Consider the following 20,082-nt stretch of genomic DNA (forward strand, 5'->3'; position numbering starts at 1 on the left):
TCTAAAAACTAAATGCTATGATGATGTGCTTTTTTTCCCATTAAAAATTAGTTTGGTGTGAAATTAAGATAAATATTAGCGTTGTAATTTTACAGTTGTACTGTTAGTGTTTTTTTTTACGGAATAATTTGGCGTTTTTGTTTTTTCAGTGAAATATTACAAATATTACATATTTTAAAACAAAATCATAAAGTAGTGTTTATTAAGATATGTAGATTATTAAGATAAGTTATTTCTTTTAGGTTATTTGAGTTTTCTTTTAAGCTCATTTTTAAGCTCAAGGCTGCATGAATAATCAAAATAAATCAAAATATGGCTGCTTTAAAACCCTGCCCTTTTCCATCAAAATACAAGTTTGAAAATGAAAACTGACATATATTTATATTCTAATTTTACATTTTATACTGTTAATATTATTTTTTTTCTTAAATGCTTGATTTTTTTTACAGTGCAATATTACCGTTGTATTTTTTTGGTATTATTATTATTATTATTATTATTATTAGTCATATTGATATAATCACAAACAAGCACTGCAAAGCTGGTGTTTTTTCTTAAATTAAAAGAAAATCTAAATCTAAAAAGTAGTGTTTATTAAGATATTAATTTCTTAAATTAGTAATTTCTTTTAGGTTATTCTGCTTTCGTCATCTTTTTATAGGGCTGCATGAATAATCAAAATAAAACAATATGGTTTTATATAATATAATATTTATTTTAATATATATTTATATAGTATGGCTGCTTTAAAACCCTACGAAATGATCGAAAAGGGAGAAACTGACATTTGTTTTTTAATTTTACATTTGTACTGTTAAATAAATATTATTATACATTTTTACAGTGAAATTAGTTGCAATTTTGTCTATTATTATTTTGTTGTTGTTATTTTTCAGGCATATTGATATGATCAGAAACATGCACCACAAACCTAAAAATGGGATTTTTAAATAAAAATCCTGATTGGATACGTTTTCCAAATCATGCAGCCCTGCCTTTTTTCTTTTTCAAATAGTCCTGCTGTGAGGCAACTCTGTGACAGTATCATGTAGTCACTTAGTTTATATTCATAAAAATGCATGTGCAATAATTAAATAATTGGGCAAAAAAAACGAGTCCCACGGCAGGACCGTGACTTCAACTACCCGAACATGCTGTAAACTCACATGAGACGAAAGAGGTGTGTGTATGTGTGTAAGCCGACTGAAAGAGATGCTGACGTCTCCATTCTCTAGTCAACCCATCTCTTCTCCTTCTGAAGCAGCAAATGTCAGGTCTGTCGAAGAAGAAGCCGGATCGTCTCCAGAAGATCCGGACACAGGCAGCAACACCAATCCCAGAACTGAAGCGTCCTCATTGGGGAAAGCTGACCCTTCTGCCATCAACTCTACAGGCCTAAACCTGGAGGAAAGCCCTTCCACACACACACTCCCCATAAACTCTACAGCCCTAAACCTGGAGGAAAGCCCTTCCACACACACACTTGCAGCAGATCCGCCTGAGGCTTCATCAGGATGCCTTACAGACCCACAGCAACTAAACAGCAACTCAAATAACAGCCGGTCTACATTCACCGACCTGAGCGTAAACACATCTGACCCTTTAAAAGCTGCTGTTGAGAATAAAGACAAATGCATGGACGACCCTCTTCAGTCGAGAAACGACTGCATTGATGGCAACAGTAACGAGTCGTCAAGAAATGATGTAGACGGAGAGATGCCGCAAGCCACGCCCACTCATCATGTAGGCCCCGCCCCCCAGAAACCTGAAAATAAGAAACCTTTCTTCCAAAGAACCAAAAAAAGCAGTAATGAAGGTAATCCACTCATATGTGTAATAAAGGTAATGTTGTTCAGCACTGCTGCTTGAAATCCAGTGTCCGTTGTGTTTCTAAAACCAACACTGTAAATATTTACCGTTACTATTTATAATGTTTTAATTTTATAACATTTTGCTAAAGTCAAGCTGCTGGGATATTTCTGAAACACATTTTCCTGCCGTTCACAATCCCAGATATTTTACTAATGAAAAGATGACCGGGTCACATTTCAGCCCAAAATCAAAAGAAAATGGCAATTCATTCTTGGATAACATTTCCTTTCCATTTATTTACATTTAGCATTAAGCACTACAAATAGTATACTACACTCAGCTAAAGGATTATTAGGAACACACACTAATACTGTGTTTGACCCCCTTTCGCCTTCAGAACTGCCTTAATTCTCCGTGGCATTGATTCAACAAGCTGCTGAAAGCATTCTTTAGAAATGTTGGCCCATATTGATAGGAGAGCATCTTGCAGTTGATGGAGATTTGTGGGATGCACATCCAGGGCACGAAGCTCCCGTTCCTCCACATCCCAAAGATGCTCTATTGGGTTGAGATCTGGGGACTGTGGCGGCCATTTTAGGACAGTGAACTCATTGTCATGTTCAAGAAACCAATTTGAAATGATTTGAGCTTTGTGACATGGTGCATTATCCTGCTGGAAGTAGCCATCAGAGGATGGGCACATGGTGGTCATAAAGGGATGGACATGATCAGAAACAATGTTCAGGTAGGCCGTGGCATTTAAACGATGCCCAATTGGCACTAATGGCCCTAAAGTGTGCCAAGAAAACATCCCCACACCATTACACCACCACCACCAGCCTGCACAGTGGTAACAAGGCATGATGGATCCATGTTCTCATTCTGTTTACGCCAAATTCTGACTCTACCATCTGAATGTCTCAACAGAAATCGAGACTCATCAGACCAGGCAACATTTTTCCAGTCTTCAACTGTGATATTTTGGTGAGCCTGTGCAAATTGTCGCCTCTTTTTCCTATTTGTAGTGGAGATGAGTGGTACCCGGTGGGGTCTTCTGCTGTTGTAGCCCATCCGCCTCAAGGTTGTGCATGTTGTGGCTTCACAAATGCTTTGCTGCATACCTCGGTTGTAACGAGTGGTTATTTCAGTCAAAGTTGCTCTTCCATCAGATTGAATCAGTCGGCCCATTCTCCTCTGACCTCGAGCATCAACAAGGCATTTTCTCCCACAGGACTGCTGCATACTGGATGCTCTTCCCTTTTCACACCATTCTTTGTAAACCCTAGAAATGGTTGTGTGTGTAAATCCCAGTAACTGAGCAGATTGTGAAATACTCAGACCGGCCCGTCTGACACCAACAACCAGGCCACGCTCAAAACGGCTTAAATCACCTTTCTTTCCCATTCTGACATTCAGTTTGGAGTTCAGGAGATTGTCTTGACCAGGACCACACCCCTAAATGCACTGAAGAACTGCCATGTGATTGGTTGATTAGATAATTGCACTAATGAGAAATTGAACAGGTGTTCCTAATAATCCTTTACTGTGTGTGTGTGTGTGTGTGTGTGTGTATATATATATATAAATATATATATATATATATATATATATATATATATATATATATATATATATATATATATATATATATATATATATATATATATATATATATATATATATATATATATATAAAAAATATATAATATTTGGGCTGTCAAAGTTAATGCGTTAATGCAAATTCATTTTAACGGCACTACATTTATTAACGCGCGTGAATGCAGCGCGCATTTTCTGTTTGATCCGTAGTTGGATAAATCGGGATAAGCCATAGACGTAAAGGATGCAGCAGGGAAAGAAAATGGTTATCATTAATATTCTAAACAAAAAGTGCAGTTATTGCCTATAAGCTACCATATTTTTATTTGAAATCCCTGCTTGTTCATGTCTCTTAAACCTAGCTTAAAAATTCAGAATAAGTTCTTTGATAAACATCTGTGACCTGTGACTACATATCTAGTCTTCAGGCTGTTTTATTGATTATTATTGAATAAGTATTATATGGTTTCACTAAGAATAAACATACATTTGCATAAAGCATGCATATTAGTCCATATACCCATGATGATTAGAGTATTAAAAACTTAATTCAAACTTAATTTAAGATACATTTACAATGAATAAAAATCTGCGATTAAATTGCAATTAATCGCGAGTTAACTCATGACAATCGTGATTAATCGTGATTAAAAATAATCGTTTGACAGCCCTTTATATATATATATATATATATATATATATATATATATATATATATATATATATCTCATTTAAGTATATCATTTTTTTAATATTATTATTATTTTAGTTTAATTCATTTATTTTAAATGGATCCTCAAATTATCATTACATAATGTCACAATGGAATTTCTTTTTTCTTTTTTTCAAAGGCTTTTGATTTTTGGTTGAAATGACTGATCATTTCTGGACATCATGTTCATAAATTGTCATTTGTTGTATTTTTACGATGACAATTCCTGAAACATGTTAGAGCGTGTTCTGGTGTGTTCTGCTTGATCTCGTCAGATGTAAGTGTCTGGCGTCAGTGCATTGCCTTGAAGTGAATGTCAGTCATTTCTTCAGCATGTCTCTTTCTCTTTGACTCTCTGAAGTCGAGGGTAACAGAGGCAATGGACGCTCTAAAAAGGCGTGTGTGTTGCAGTAAGGTAGGTCAAACGCCGACTAAAGAACTAACCGGGCCGAGCCTGACCGATCTCTAACCAGACTCTGTCCTGACCGACCGACATGTGTCCACTGTTATTAACATCTGTCTCTGATCATGTGGGGATCTGCCTGTGGTCTCTTCTGAGGGCCCGTCTCTGGCCCCGCAAATAAACTTTCTCTGGTTTGTCCTGGACAGAATCATTTGTTTGTCTTGTATAAATCAGTTTTTGTCTCATAATTGATTCCATTCCTTTGCTTGTCTGTAATTTTAACAACAATCTGAATCGTTGTCTTAAAGGGGCTTTATGTAGAATTGAGAAGCCCATGTTAATAGCGCCACCGGTGGCCGTTACATGAACTGCAGCAGATCTTAATGCATGATACTGTTATTCAACACCCCGATATACTCGCGACCAAGATGTTTTAACATCCCAGCACCGTCCACTCTTCTTAGAGCGACGTTTAGATGAACGTGAATGTGCTGAGCGCTTTCCTTTTAATAACCAAATGAACACAGCGTTTAGAAAGCATCTGATCGTAGAGATGTGGAAATGTTTGAACCAGCTCTGTTTAAGATTACGCTTAGATTATAAACTATATAGATCTGATTATGTGAGACTGTAGTTTGAATGAATCGTTTCTTTGTATTATACATTGACATTACAGCACAGAACGGCTCTTTTGCTGTTATGCTAAACATTGTATAAGCATTCGTGGGTATCGTGTCATAGAGTAGAACAAAAAATCGTGACATACTTTTGATTTTCCTGCCCAGAACGTCCTTCACGTAAAAATCAGTCTACAGGCTTTCAACATAGGAAGTCGATTAAAGTTTTGTTTTTTAGGTTTCATTACAAGCTGTTCATTACAAACAAAAGTAAAAAAGCAATTAAAGGTGCCCTATGTAGTATTTTTGCAGTAAAATATCCAAAAACCACTAGGCCGGTGTTATATATTTTGTTCAGTTGAGTACTTACAATATCCCAAATGTTTCCAACTATTTGTAAATTGTGAGAGAATTGCTATTTTAACTAACCAATGACCGGGACGTGTCAGCATAGCGTTTGAGTGAGTCGCCTGTCAATCGCGTCATATCTGCGCTACCCTCGGTTTTGGGTTTTATTTGGCAGGAGCGCTTTACTCTTAGCAGTGTGAACAAGTGAACGCACAGAGTAACGTCATAACATAATTTTAAACATACTTAAATGTATCTAATTTGATAAACAGAGCTGCTTTACCTTATAATCATGACCGGAAGAGCGGAAATAGTGTGGGCGCCCGGCGACTGTGTCTCGTCCCGTCATAAAAGTCCGGGTGCTCGCGAGCCGTGTGTGTGTGTAACAATCGCTCCAGCGGCCATGCTCAGCTCCTCAACACTCGTCCTGCTCTGCTTCACTACAGTAACGTTAATAACCGCATCCATCAACATGATTTCTGCACGAGTCCTATTCTCCACCGGCTGTGAGGTGAAGACCACATGTCCCAAGATACTGCGCTCAAACGTTGCATCATCAAACTACGCCTTTGTTTTGAATAGGCGACCTCTAGTGGACGGAAAGTTGCATAGTGCACCTTTTAATACATAAAAATTCTTTCATACAGCCCCTTTAATTATTATAAACTAGTTTGGGGTCACTGCATTTATTTGATTAAAAATACAGGAAATATTATTACCATTCAAAATAGTTGTTTTATATGGAAGCTTGTTTATGCCACAGAATTTTTTTTAAAGATAATTTACACCAAGTCGTAGTTGCGCGAGACCTGACGTGGTAGTTGCCAGTATATGAAGTCGGATTTGCAAGGTAATAAAGTTGGAAATACCTTTTTATATTTTTATATTCTGTGGCGGACACAAACTTCCATAGTTTTCTATTGAATGTGTATATATAATAAAATGTAATTTATTCCTGTGATCAAAGCTGAATTTATCATCATTACTCCAGTCTTCAGGGTCACATGATCCTTCACTAATCATTCTCATATGAGGACCTGATATTTATGATAATTATCAGTGTTTAAAACATAAAACCTCGATACATTTAATTTTTCAGGATTCTTTTAATAGAAAGTTCACTTCTGATAAATGGAATGCATCTTAATCATCTCAAATGGAAGTGCATATTTATGTAAATGTCTACCAGTGTTAAGTGTAAATCACAGCAAAATGCTTTTTTAATGATTAACAGTAAATGATTGACAGCGGAAGAATGTGAAGATACTGGTCAGTTTATCTGACTTGTGACCTTTAACCCGATGTGTTTTAGGGTTTACATCAAGACTGAACTGAGGTTTTGATTGGTCTGTCTGTGAAAGCGAAGCTAAGCGAATAGTTAAGAAATGAGTCCAAATGTGCAGAATAAACAATCTGAACACCAAGATCATCAAATGGTGTGTGTGAAATAGGAATGTTTAAGAAGAGCGTACTCAGCTGAATATTACACAAATAACATGCTCTAAAACTCTAAAGTTTTCATATACATCATCTTTGTTTGGATTTAATTTTGGGTTTCCATTGTGTTTTGTGTTTCTGAATTAACCTCTTCAGCAAATGGACCAAAATCCCTCACTCCTTTCTTAAGACACCTCGGTCTCTTATCCTCCACCATATGGAAGCTTGTTTCCGCCACAGAATAAAACATTTTAACAGATCATTGTGACTTTTTATCTCACATTTGTGAGTTTACATCTCTCAATTCTGAATTTTTTTTCTCTGAACGGCCGGAGTTCGAGCCGTAGGGGGTAAAGGGCAAGCCGTAGGGCCCGGTGGGCGAGCCGTAGAGGCTGGAGGGCGAGCCGTAGGGCCAGGTGGGCGAGCCGTAGAGGCTGGAGGGCGAGCCGTAGGGCCAGGTGGGCGAGCCGTAGAGGCTGGAGGGCAAGCCGCAGGGCCCGGTGGGCGAGCCGTAGAGGCTGGAGGGTGAGCGGTAGGGGCTGGCGGGCGAGCCGTAGTGGGCGGAGGGCGAGCCGCAGGGCCCGGTGGGCGAGCCGTAGAGGCTGGAGGGTGAGCGGTAGGGGCTGGCGGGCGAGCCGTAGTGGGCGGAGGGCGAGCCGTAGGGCCCGGTGGGCGAGCCGTAGGGCCCGGTGGGCGAGCCGTAGGGCCCGGTGGGCGAGCCGTAGGGCCCGGTGGGCGAGCCGTAGAGGCTGGAGGGCGAGCCGTAGGGCCCGGTGGGTGAGCCATAGAGGCTGGAGGGCGAGCCGTAGGGCCAGGTGGGCGAGCCGTAGAGGCTGGAGGGCGAGCCGTAGGGCCCGGTGGGCAAGCCGTAGGGCCCGGTGGGCGAGCCGTAGAGGCTGGAGGGCGAGCCGTAGGGCCCGGTGGGTGAGCCATAGAGGCTGGAGGGCGAGCCGTAGGGCCAGGTGGGCGAGCCATGGTAGGGGCCTTTTTTTTCTGGTGGAAAACAAGCTTCCATAGCATCGTAATTTTATGCTGATTTTCTTTGCATTAGAGGCCAAATGTTGCCGCTGAATGTTTAAACTTGTTTTTTCTCCCCACACATTTCAGGAAGCTCCAGGAAAAGGAGAACAAAAGGGAGAAGGAAAAGTTGAGCGTGTTCCTGCCTTGATCCTGTTATCCCGTCGGATCTGGTGCCTCGAGGAACAACCTTCGGCGTACTTTAAAGAAATACACACTGTACACTGTGTATTAGAGTTTGGCCTGAAGTGTTTTTAAATGCTAAATCTTCAGATTTGAATATTTAAATATTTGCACACTGTAAGATACATTTATGATGCTCCAAAACTTTGTTTACATTCAAGAGAGGTTATAGAGAGAAAAAAAATGGCTAATCATGATCCTTTTAAGAGTCTGTGCTGTTTCTGAAACCTTCAAGAACCCTTGCTGTTCATTATTAATATTCCTCTGAATGTAACCTTTATACGTTAAGATGTTTGTCATAAACCTAAGAAGTATCAGTCCATTCTTATAATATCAGTTCTAAAGTATTACTGTAATAATTTCTTCGCAGAAATGATGATATTTTACGCTTGCAGTGGTTGAGCTGGACTGTTGAGTATCTTCATTGGAGTACAACTTTCATATTGATGTCTGTATGTATTTTTATGTATGTTAAGAAAATCTCTAAATTATATAGAAATAAAAATGAAATGTGCACTCAGTGTTCAGGTTTGTTCATTGATAATACTCAGACTCACATTTAAATCTGATTTCATTATAGTGAAATATATTGAAACTACAAATTACACCTTAATGATGTAGATATCAATTTCAGTGATATTTGTCAGCACATGAAGTAGTTCAACAAGCGTTATCAGCTGATGTCCTATCACATGAGCAAGATAAAATTAAAAATATCAATGGTGCATTGTAGCAAAGACCATAGATATAGTACCACGGTTCACTCCTATTACTTATGAATGGGCGTAACTAACATAGAATAGTCCCGCCTTCTAAAGTAAAAGACCCAATCAGTGATTGGTAAAGTCATTGCGTCACTGCAGCTGCTGTTAGAAGCTCCGGTTCCTATATAAACCTGAGACTTGTGCTTAGGACTGTACATGTGCTTTGGCTCGATTAGCCTGAAAAAGAAACATTTTTAATGCTATTTGAGCATAAAGAACAACATTTATGGGATAGTTCATGCCAGATTTTGGTTTTGAATGCATGAAATAGCTGCCTGGAGGTGTTGCAAATATGGCCGCAGAGTGACCAGCCTTTCCTTGATAGGGTCTTTGATTGTAGTGGCTTCGTAACGTAATAATAGCGCATCAGATGCACATGTGCGTGTCTGGGTTTCTGCCTTCAGAGGGCGCTCTGGGCTATCCTCTTTGGATTGCATTCAAATATCTTATTGGAGATCTGTGCACGCTTACAAATATAATCGTTTAAATATATAAACTCCAAGGATTGGTTACTGGCATCCACATTCTTTTTAAATCTGCTTTAGCAGTCACTATTAGACTTTACTAGATGTTGAGGTGAGAATCAGCAGTAAAAAGTGATAATATGAGGAATATTTTAGAGAGTTCGGAACCTCTATGTCCGCCTGTATCTGAAACACCTGAAGCACATCATACTTACACACACACAGAGAGAGAGAGAGAGAGAGAGAGAGAGAGAGGATCTATCTATCTGATATTTCTAATCTATCTATCAACCTAACAAACACAGGAGTACCATAGCAACACCCTAGGAACCACTTGGGTACCCTAGCAACAGCATAGAAACCACGCTGAGAACCTTACCAACTGCATAGCAATACCATAGCAACCACTCAAAATACCCTTGCAACCACCACAAGTACCTTAGCAACTGCTTAGCAACCATCCAGAGGACCTTAGCAGCTGCATAGCAACACCCTAGCTACCACTCAGAATACCCTAGCAACCACTCAGAATACCCTAGCAACCACTCCAAGCATGTTAGAAACTGCATAGCAACACCCTAGCAACCACAATGAATATCATATCAACCCTTATCTAAGATATTAATTAAACATTACTTTAATTAAAACTACTTTAAACTATTTTCAATCTATCTATCTATCTATCTATCTATCTATCTATCTATCTATCTATCCATCTATCCATCCATCCATCCATCCATCCATCCATCCATCCATCCATCCATCCATCTATCTATCTATCTATCTATCTATCTATCTATCTATCTATCTATCTATCTAGCTATCTAGCTATCTATCTATTAATTAAAACCTCTTCAAACTTTTTGGTCCAGCTCTCTCAAGCCAACCTTAAAGTTTGTCCTGACAAACTTTTTTATCTAGATCTAATTTCGAACACTATTAGGACGGATTTATTTATTTAGTTATTTATGCTCGATTGGTCTATTCTAGCCAGCGGTGAGAAAAGTAGCCTGTGTCACGTGACAGGACCCTCTCCTCAGCTGAGTGAATAATTTATGTTTCGACGCTGAATAACTCTACTAGATGTTGAAGTGAAAATCAGCAGTAAAAAGCGAAAAATATGAGCAATATTTCCGAGAAAGTTCGGAGCCGCTATGTCCCGCCCGCATCTGGATCCTCTCTCTACCCGCCCATTCCGTCTCTATGAGCGAGAGCGCGCGCGGGTGCCCGCTGTCATTAGACTCGCTCCCGCGGACTCTTCATCATGTCTCTGGGCTGGTCAGGGAACGACCACAAGAGCTACTCGAACCCGCCGACGGGCGCCTTAAAACGGCCAAGAAACGACTCAGGGAACAAAGTCACGGTGGTTCTGGGCGCGCAATGGGGAGATGAAGGCAAGGGGAAAGTTGTCGATCTATTGGCAACGGAGTCCGACATCGTGTGCAGGTGTCAGGTAATAATATAACTCCCAAAAGCTTGACTAAACCATAAATTGGCCTAATAGACAAACTTTTCTTTTTTTTTTTTTTTATTTTTTTTTTTTATTTCTTTTTATTTTACTAAATGCATATATACTTCAATACGATTAAAATCCATATTATATATATATATATATATATATATATATATATATATATATATATATATATATATATATATATATATAAAATATGGATTTTAATCGTATTGAAGTAATTAATCGCAATTAATACTTTACCAATGACTAATCTAATGGTGGGTACCACTTCAAATAATAATAGTAAAACTTACTTTAATATGTAAGAAACTAATTAATATAGTTATCATGAATTCAATAGAATATAATTATAGCAAACTGTTTGCTTTTTATTTAAATTCGATATTCTAACCTAAGATGTGCTGAATATGTCATCTCCAAATACAACTGAACTTAGCATGTGCACAAATAAGAAATATCATATGAGAAATATCAGGTTTATTTGGACAGAATATAAATCCAAACTTTTGACTGGTACTATATATATTTATAGTACCGGTCAAAAGTTTGGAAACATTACTATTTTTAATGAAAGAAGTCTTTCATACTCACCAATCATGGTTTTATTTAATCAAAAATACAGAAAAAAATGTAATATTGTGAAATATTATTACAATTTAAAATAATGTTTTTCTAATTTAACATACGTTAAAATATTATTTATTCCTGTGATTTTCAGTCTTCAGTGTCACACGATCCTTCAGAAATTATTCTGATTAGTAATGTTGGAATATATATATGTATTTATGTTGCTATATATGCTATATGTTTGTGTCTTCACTTTAATAATGTTAATTTTGAAGATGTTCATGAATGTAACTGCATATTTCAGAACTGTTGGAGTTAAGAACTGGTCATTGACAAACTCTTATCAGTCAAAAAAACTAATCTAAAACATGGTCAGTGTCTATTGAGTGATTACGGCCCTATTCAGACTCATTATCATTTTTACTCACATGCAACTTAAAAACAAATGCTATTGCATTATATAGTATGAATTATTCTGAACAATTCATGGCTGCTCAGCCCAATCTTTCATTTGTGACAGTGAGTCTGAATCTGGCTGAATGTCAGTGCCAGAATTCCTCCCTGCCCTTCGCTGAACTCGGGTCACATTCCCGGCGTTTCTGGACATGTGAGAAGGGCACGGCGCTGGCGTTAGAGGCTCGTCTGAGAGCAGTCTGGACGCTTGTGTTCTCCATTGGACACAGTGTGTCTGAGTAAAGGGCAAGCTCTGACGCTGGAGTCGTATTTCCAGGTCTCCCGATTGTAAATTTGGACTGAGAACCTTTAAGTTGTTGATGTTCGGTTTGCTCCTTGGATTAGGTTTCCGTCGACTGCAAACTATCCTTTGGGGTCACTTATAAAGCATCTGAAAGGATCGTAGTTTTACTGTAAAATGCTACAGTAAAAAGTCCCTTTAATACAATACGGCTAAAAGTGATGCGTTTGTTTTTATTGACAAAAGTTATTCAGTCAGGAGGAGAGAGTGATTTTTTTCTTTATCTTTTGTTGTTGGATTAAAGGGTTAGTTCACCCCAAAATGTAAATTCTGTCATGAATTCCTCCTGTGGTTGGACAGCCGTCAGACCTCCGTTCATCTTCACACACAGATGAAGATATTAGTGTTGAAATCCGATGGCTCAGAAAGGCCTTCATTGACACCAATGTCATTTCCTCTCTCAAGACCCATAAAGGCACTAAAGACGTCGTTACAAAGCCCATCTCACTACAGCGGCTCTACAATCATTTATGAAGAGAAGAGAAGAGTTTTTGTTCTCAAAAAAAACTAAATAACGACGAATCAATGAATCAATGAATCGATTCAGGATTCGGATCTCAGGATTCCGGGTTTAAAAACGACATCGTGCAACGCACCAGCATACTTTAGTGCTTACATGACGCACCGGTCATGAAACCCCCTCTTTCAGCTCAAATCCACCTCACAATCTTTTTGTAAAAGGCTACTTAAATGGGTGTGGATGGCCTTGAGAGGAGGGGGTGGGGTGGGTGTGGCACAGCGACGCAGGGGGAGAAAGAGGGGGGCGAGCAACTGTCATCTGTCAGTGCAGTGCAGTAGCCCATGCCAAATCTCAATAAAAATACGGGGTAAAACCATAAACAGTAAAAGAAAAGGACAGAGCGATCCCATAGACTTTAACTGCGGAAAGTGAGGTCAATTAGAGGCACTCACTTCCTGATGGCGGAGCGAACCGCGCCGGCTCAGACTGAGCTTGAGGACGTAGATGTGACGTGAGCCTCCTGTCTGACAGCTGTAGGTCTTCTAGTAGTTGTGGAAAGTGAAATCTAAATCACGTTGTTTAAATATTTTCTCCCGTTGCTTTTGGCTCACTATGGGCTTCTCCTCATTCTTCCCCGTTGACTTTATCAGACTTTATGTCTTCACGTCCCCCCGACTGTCTCATAGACAGTAAAGATTGTTTCTGAGCGTCTCCTCAGGTCTATACGGTAATTTCTCAACTGTGCGACAGAGTCGCGTTGGTTATAGGGCAGTCAAAATTGCTCAAAAATGACGCATTACGTCAATAACAGGACAAATTAATACAGAGACATTAACTACTTGTAAAGGTAGTCTATTTAAGTTTATACATATTTGACAACGTATTACTTACACAAAAACAAGTAGATTGTTATTATAAATTATATAATTATTATTATATATAAATTAACTAATAGCCAAGACCGCAGAGCGCAGACCTCTCTCTCTCGCCCTCACTTCGGATAACGCTATAAATGAACAAACTTTGAGAGCTGATCAAGAGTTTTGTGCAAGTAATTTAAGGTCACGAGACTCACGACTCTTGTCCCAAATATAGCAGGCTTCATTCAGTAATATTAATTGAAGTTTTACAGCATATTGAGCGCTCCGAGCGAGCTGTGATGTGCTAAACATGGAGCTTTTCCTTGACATGGTAAATAATCACACCAGTGAAGCAGTGCATTTATCCTTTATTCCTGCAATCTCTTCAGTCAGTACAGTAGCCGACACTTTAGTAATGTTTCTATTTAACGTTAAATAAAATGAGGCATGGTATGCTAACTGTATCTTACATAGCTTGCATATAACTTTATCTCGCGGCTCAACAATTTTACCTCCTACCGACCAAAATCAAACGTACTTCCAGACATGGCTTTTTAGATTATGGAGTTAAAATCTCTTTCTCTGCTGCGGTCGAGTTGGGCTCTGCACTTTCTGCCATCTTCCCTGCAAGACGCGTCCACTTTCAGCAGTGACTGCGACTCCTGTGACCTGTCCCTGAACCCCCATGCGCGCGCTCACTCGCAAAGCAGACATAGACAGTAAAAGAAATGGACGGAGCGATCCCATTGCCTTCTACGGCGTTAAGTGATGTCAGTATAGGAGCACTCACTTCCTGATGGCGGAGCGAACTGCGCCGGCTCAGACTGAGCTTGAGGACGTAGATGTGACGTGAGCCTCCTGTCGGACAGCTGTAGGTCTTCTAGTAGTTGTGGAAAGAGAAATCTGAATCACGTTATTTTAATGTTTTCTCCCGTTGCTTTTGGCTCACTATGGGCTTCTTCCCCCTTGACTTTATCAGACTTTATGTCTCCACGTCCCCCCGACTGCCTCATAGACAGTAAAGATTGCCTGCGAGCGTCTCCTCAGGTCTATACGGTAATTTCTCAACTGTGCGACAGAGTCGCGTTGGTTATGACGCAATCGTTAGCCTATTTTAACAAAAACAGCTTCTGCGGGGCGATAGTGTAAGATACAAGGTAATGGAGCCTTTTATACATTGTCGTGTTTCTTTAGAAATAAACAATGGACAAATGGAGTCTTTAAACACCTCAGAAGTAAAGTTATTCACTGTCAAAGTGACTCAAAAATGAATGGGAGTCAATGGGATGCTAACAGCAGGTGATGGCTTGGTTAGCAATGGCCGCCCCTATGGGTGGAACGCTTTCCGAGTGCTAGATGAAAAGAGGTTTTACTGTTGTAAATAAATGATTTGTGAGCATTAGCATAACGTAAGGTTTTAGAATAAACACGAAACGCACGTGTTCGCTGTCATGCGGTGAATCGGCCAATCGTGGATCAGCTGTGTGGTCATCAGAGCTCTTGTATCCTCCTGCAGTCCCCCTTTGAGAATTGGGATGTGGGCGGAGCTTATGTGACGCAATGACTATAGACGGCGGATAAATGGCTATCCACCTGTCACTCAAAGTAACCACGCCCTTAATTATGCAGAACTTTAAGGCTTTATATAACGTAAACGAATGAGTTATAAAAAGATTCACCCCCTCACAGTCGTCATGAAGGTCAAAATTAGCCGAATAGGCCAAAACCACAATTTGTCCCAGACTGTAAACATGTTTTTTTCTGCTGTAAAGTTGGGCATTTTAACATGAGGCTCAATGAGGTTCTGCTCCTTCTAGAGCCGCTCTACAATACACTGACAACCGTCTGTTTGACCTTTACCGAATGCATTGCTACATATATTGTGGAATAGGATATAGTGTAATAATGGAATAGTGTGGAAATATGTGTCATAATTTTATTAAGTTAGACCAACAAGCTATATTTGAGTGCAGCTGCATTATTATAGACAGCAGGATTTGTTTCCATCGTGATGAGTTGTTCTGTCTCTCTACAGGGAGGAAATAACGCTGGTCACACAGTGGTGGTGGATGAGAAGGAATATGACTTCCATCTTCTCCCGAGTGGAATAATCAGCACTAAATGCACATCATTCATCGGTGAGAAGCAGACTCTTACAGTCCAGTGCACAGATCTGGATTCATATAGTGATGCATTTCACATGTTTAAAGGGTTAGTTCACCCACAAAAGGAAATTAAGATGTGTATCTGCTGACCCCCAGTGCATCCAACATGTAGGTGTGTTTGTTTCTTCAGGAGAACACAAATGAAGATTATTAACTCAACCGTTGCTGTGTGTCGATCATATAATGGGGTGAATGGGTAACAAGTCTATGAGAGAAAAACAAACAAACAAACAAACAAACAAACAAACAAACAAACAAACAAACAAACATGCTTAGACAACGTGCACACAAACCCTGCTGCTCCTGACGACACATTGGTGTCTGAAGACACGAACCGATCGGTTTCTGTGAGAAACACAACAGTATTTGTTATTTTTTACCTCATATCAGACGAATCTCATCAAGTTTTCCCATCGGCTCTAACTTCTGTTAGGTGAGGTCAAAAACCGCCGCGATCATAGATATATATATATTAGGGCTGGGACTCGATTAAAATTTTTATCTAATTAATTAGAGGCTTTGTAATTAATTAATCGAATTTTAATTGCATATAAATATTTGGCCTGAGAACAATGAGAAGTAATTTTTCACATGGATGTTTAGTATCCCATTGAATAATGACTGAACACATAAGCTTAATCAACAAAATATAGTTTATTTATTTCAGTCCAGCAGACCAGTGCAATGTTTGCCGTTAAGTGTAGCAAAAGCATATTAGTGATATTTGAGGCTCGATGTGCGGCGGTGATACCCAAATTCCTTGTTGTATCGCTTACACACAACCATGCTCTTGACGACGCTTCCATCCTTTCGTTTTTAAAACAAAATGTCTCATCCACGGGGCCAAGCAGAGCTTCATCCGCTTCTTCTCTCATGTTCACTGTGGTTTGTTGTTGTCGTGACTCGTGAACACTAGTTGGTGTTCCAGTATAATCGGTCCGTCGAAACTCATTCATTGAAAAACGTTCCGCGGTGCAAAAATAAGCGTGGTTAAAATTGTGTTTTTGTTTTTTTTTGCGTAAATAATCTTAATCAAAGCGTTGAAGTCCAGTAATTAATTAATCTTAATCGACGCGTTAAAGTCCCGGCCCTATATATATATATATATATATATATATATATATATATATATAGATTCCTCATTAGTGCCTGGGCGTATCGGTTGAATGAGGATCTACATAATATATATCTATGATCGCGCAGCAGCTTAAACTCACTAGACGGAAGTTAGAGCCGATGGGAAAACTTGATGAGATTCGTCTGATATGAGGTAAAAAAATAACAAATGCTGTTGTGTTTCTCACAGAAACCGATCGGTTCGTGTCTTCAGACATCAGTGTGTCGTCAGGAGCAGCAGGGTTTGTGTGCACGTTGTCTAAGCATGTTTGTTTGTTTGTTTGTTTGTTTGTTTGTTTGTTTGTTTGTTTGTTTGTTTTTCTCTCATAGAATTGTTCCCCATTCACCCCATTATATGACCGACACACAGCAACGGTTGAGTTAATAATCTTCATTTGCGTTCTCCTGAAGAAACAAACACACCTACATGTTGGATGCACTGGGGGTCAGCAGATAAACATCACAGGCTCATTTTTGGGTGAACTATCCCTTTAAGAATTATTAACTCGCTGTTTGCATCCGATCAAATCTGATTTTTTCAGAGATGATAAAGTTTAAGTCAGGTTGACTAGTAGTTCCAGTAAAGGTGATGTGTGTGTATGCGTCCGCAGGTAATGGCGTGGTCATTCATCTTCCAGGATTATTCGAAGAGATCGACAAGAATGAGAAAAAAGGTAAAAAGAAAAGAGTGAAAGCAGCTTCAAATTATAGAAATATATTTTAAAGCTAATTTCCTGACATTTTTAGTGCTGTCTAACCAAATAATCGCGATCAATCACGTCTAACATAAAGGTTTGTAAATATATTGCTATTTCATGCTAGCAACATATTCATATTAACAAAATGTCAAAAATACTAGCAACATGCTAAATCATGCCAGCAATGTGTTTAAACATGCTAGCAAAATGTTAAAAATGCCAGCAAGATGCTAAAAAATGCTAGCAATGTGTCAAATGTGCAGTTTGTTATGTTATATAAACTCTAAAATTGTCATGTGTCTAACCAAGTTATGTTTCAAATTTGAAGTTGAAATCACAACAACAAAAAAATCCATGGTAACCCTATGTCCAATTTCAAAGCGGTTTTTACAGGATTAATTGTCCTACCGAGACGGTTAGCAGGTTAATTGACCAGACTCACACACTAAATCGGCTCCATTCTATTCACACACAGAAATAACGTGTCTTTTCTTGCATGCTAAGGGCTGAAAGGATGGGAGAAGAGACTAATCATCTCAGATCGGGCTCACATTGGTAATATAAATTATAACTATAAATAATACTGTTTTTTACATATACATAATACATTTAATGGAAACCGATGTTCTTATTCCATGTATTTCTGTCAGTATTTGACTTTCATCAGGCCGTGGACGGACTTCAGGAGGTTCAGAGACAAGCTCAGGAAGGCAAGAAGTAAGTTGTGCTGGTTTAGTTGCTTAACTAGCTGATGGAGCAACAACCAATCTGATCAAAATCTGTTCAGGACAGGGAGGTAAACTATTGTAACGTTGGTAAAAATGTTAGCATGCTAACAAAATGTTAAATTATAATATCTTAGCTGCGTGGTAATTCATGCTAGTAATGTACTTATTTATTAGCCTGGATGCCATCCGCACTCAGCCCCACAACATTTGAGCTCGGGCAGTTCGGTCTGGACTTGATCCATAGAGGAGTAATTATGCCTGAACAAAAACTGACCAATGAGATCATCAGGGCGGGCTTTAGCCGATGACGGACAGATGATCGACAGTAACTGACCAATGAGATCATCAGGGCGGGCTTTAGCCGATGACGGACAGATGATCAACAGAAACTGACCAATGAGATCATCAGGGCGGGCTTTAGCCGATGACGGACAGATGATCAACAGAAACTGACCAATGAGATCATCAGGGCGGGCTTTAGCCGATGATGGACAGATGATCAACAAAAACTGACCAATGAGATCATCAGGGCAGGCTTTAGACGATGATGGACAGATGATCAACAGAAACTGACCAATGAGATCATCAGGGCGGGCTTTAGCCGATGACGGACAGATGATCAACAGAAACTGACCAATGAGATCATCAGGGCGGGCTTTAGCCGATGACGGACAGATGATCAACAGAAACTGACCAATGAGATCATCAGGGCGGGCTTTAGCCGATGATGGACAGATGATCAACAGAAACTGTTGGTTCTCTGGAAAAAATGGTGTTTGGGGGGTAAAATGTGTGTTATTTTGGCAAGGTTGCTGCTACAATTTGCATTCCTGGGTCTATATATCACATAATTGAGGTCGCTTTAACCTGTCAGAGGAAACCAACCAGACATGGAAAACAATCCGCGGGAAAACCGCAGACTTGGCAACACAGTGCAGTTGAGCTCTGTTGACATTTGACAACTAAGGTCATGCGTCGCTCCGCTGCTCTGATTGGTTGTTGGTCTGTCCAATTGATGTCTTTCCTGGTTGGGTTAAAACACGCCTCATAATCACAGCCCAATGAGCATCAGACTCATATTCTGACTAGAGCTGAGGATGACCACGCCAGGCTACTTATTTATGGTAGCACAATGATGAAACATGCTAGCAATATTTATCATAGTAGCAATGTGTAAAAACATGCTAGCAACCATGTGTGCTAATTGTAACCGCTGGTTGTAACCGTGTTCATGTTTGTTCACAGCATCGGGACAACTAAGAAAGGCATCGGGCCCACGTACGCCTGTAAAGCGTCGCGCACCGGCCTTCGCATCTGTGACCTGATGGCAGACTTCAGCGAGTTCTCTACCAGGTAAATATTCTCTCTCGAGCTGCTTATATCTTCTGGGCTAGAAGGTGTGGGTGTGGACAAGAACCGATTTGAAACTAGGCTCTGGCTCCGAATTAGCACCACCACTGCCTTGCTGGAAAAAGGGTTTCAAGGATCATCTGAACTGATCATTGTGTCCTCCTGAAGGGTGAAGAACCTGGTGCAGCAATACCAGTCCATGTACCCCACGCTCAAAGTGGACGCAGAGAGCGAGCTGAAGAAGCTAAAGGTCAGTTCAACCGGAGACTAGGGGTGTGCCATATCATGTCATCCAGCATAAAAAAGGGTCATATCGCGATATCAATGATCTAGCGACGCGATGTATATTGGAATATTCAGACAGACCATGGCATAAATTGCTTTAGTTTTTGTTAAACTAAAATGTTGTCATAGTTTTACTTAAAGGTTTAGTTCACCCAAAAATGAAAGTTCTGTCATTAATAACTCACCCAAATTTCGTTCGAATAGTTATGAATCAGCGTAGGATGATTCGGATCGTCAATGTCTCGTGATTTCAGCAGTTTGACTCG

At 39.6% G+C, this 20,082-nt stretch overlaps 2 protein-coding genes across 6 annotated transcripts in view; both read left to right on the forward strand.

Annotated features, from left to right (window-relative positions):
• inf2 (inverted formin 2) overlaps positions 1 to 8,649 on the forward strand; it is a 65,513-nt gene extending 56,864 nt beyond the window's left edge. Inside the window, exons 21-23 of one of the 5 annotated variants that reach the window (XM_067454863.1) lie at positions 1,262 to 1,816; positions 4,485 to 4,538; positions 8,036 to 8,649. In XM_067454863.1, the coding sequence (XP_067310964.1) occupies positions 1,262 to 1,816; positions 4,485 to 4,537 (608 nt within the window). In that variant the 3' untranslated portion in view covers position 4,538; positions 8,036 to 8,649. Of the gene's footprint in view, positions 1 to 1,261; positions 1,817 to 4,484; positions 4,539 to 8,035 lie in introns of those variants that run through there. The other 4 variants (XM_067454864.1, XM_067454865.1, XM_067454866.1 and 1 more) reach the window with 4 other exon arrangements.
• Positions 8,650 to 10,563: 1,914 nt separating this feature from the next.
• The window catches only part of adss1 (adenylosuccinate synthase 1), a 34,722-nt gene continuing 25,203 nt past the window's right edge, over positions 10,564 to 20,082 (forward strand). Inside the window, exons 1-7 of the mRNA XM_067454457.1 lie at positions 10,564 to 10,809; positions 15,510 to 15,612; positions 17,367 to 17,429; positions 17,958 to 18,008; positions 18,104 to 18,170; positions 19,427 to 19,534; positions 19,700 to 19,781. Coding sequence (XP_067310558.1) covers positions 10,621 to 10,809; positions 15,510 to 15,612; positions 17,367 to 17,429; positions 17,958 to 18,008; positions 18,104 to 18,170; positions 19,427 to 19,534; positions 19,700 to 19,781 — 663 coding nt within the window. The 5' untranslated portion in view covers positions 10,564 to 10,620. The remainder of the gene's footprint in view (positions 10,810 to 15,509; positions 15,613 to 17,366; positions 17,430 to 17,957; positions 18,009 to 18,103; positions 18,171 to 19,426; positions 19,535 to 19,699; positions 19,782 to 20,082) is intronic.

Source organism: Pseudorasbora parva, chromosome 10 (assembly GCF_024679245.1).
Source record: "Pseudorasbora parva isolate DD20220531a chromosome 10, ASM2467924v1, whole genome shotgun sequence".
Classification (NCBI taxonomy): domain Eukaryota; kingdom Metazoa; phylum Chordata; class Actinopteri; order Cypriniformes; family Gobionidae; genus Pseudorasbora; species Pseudorasbora parva.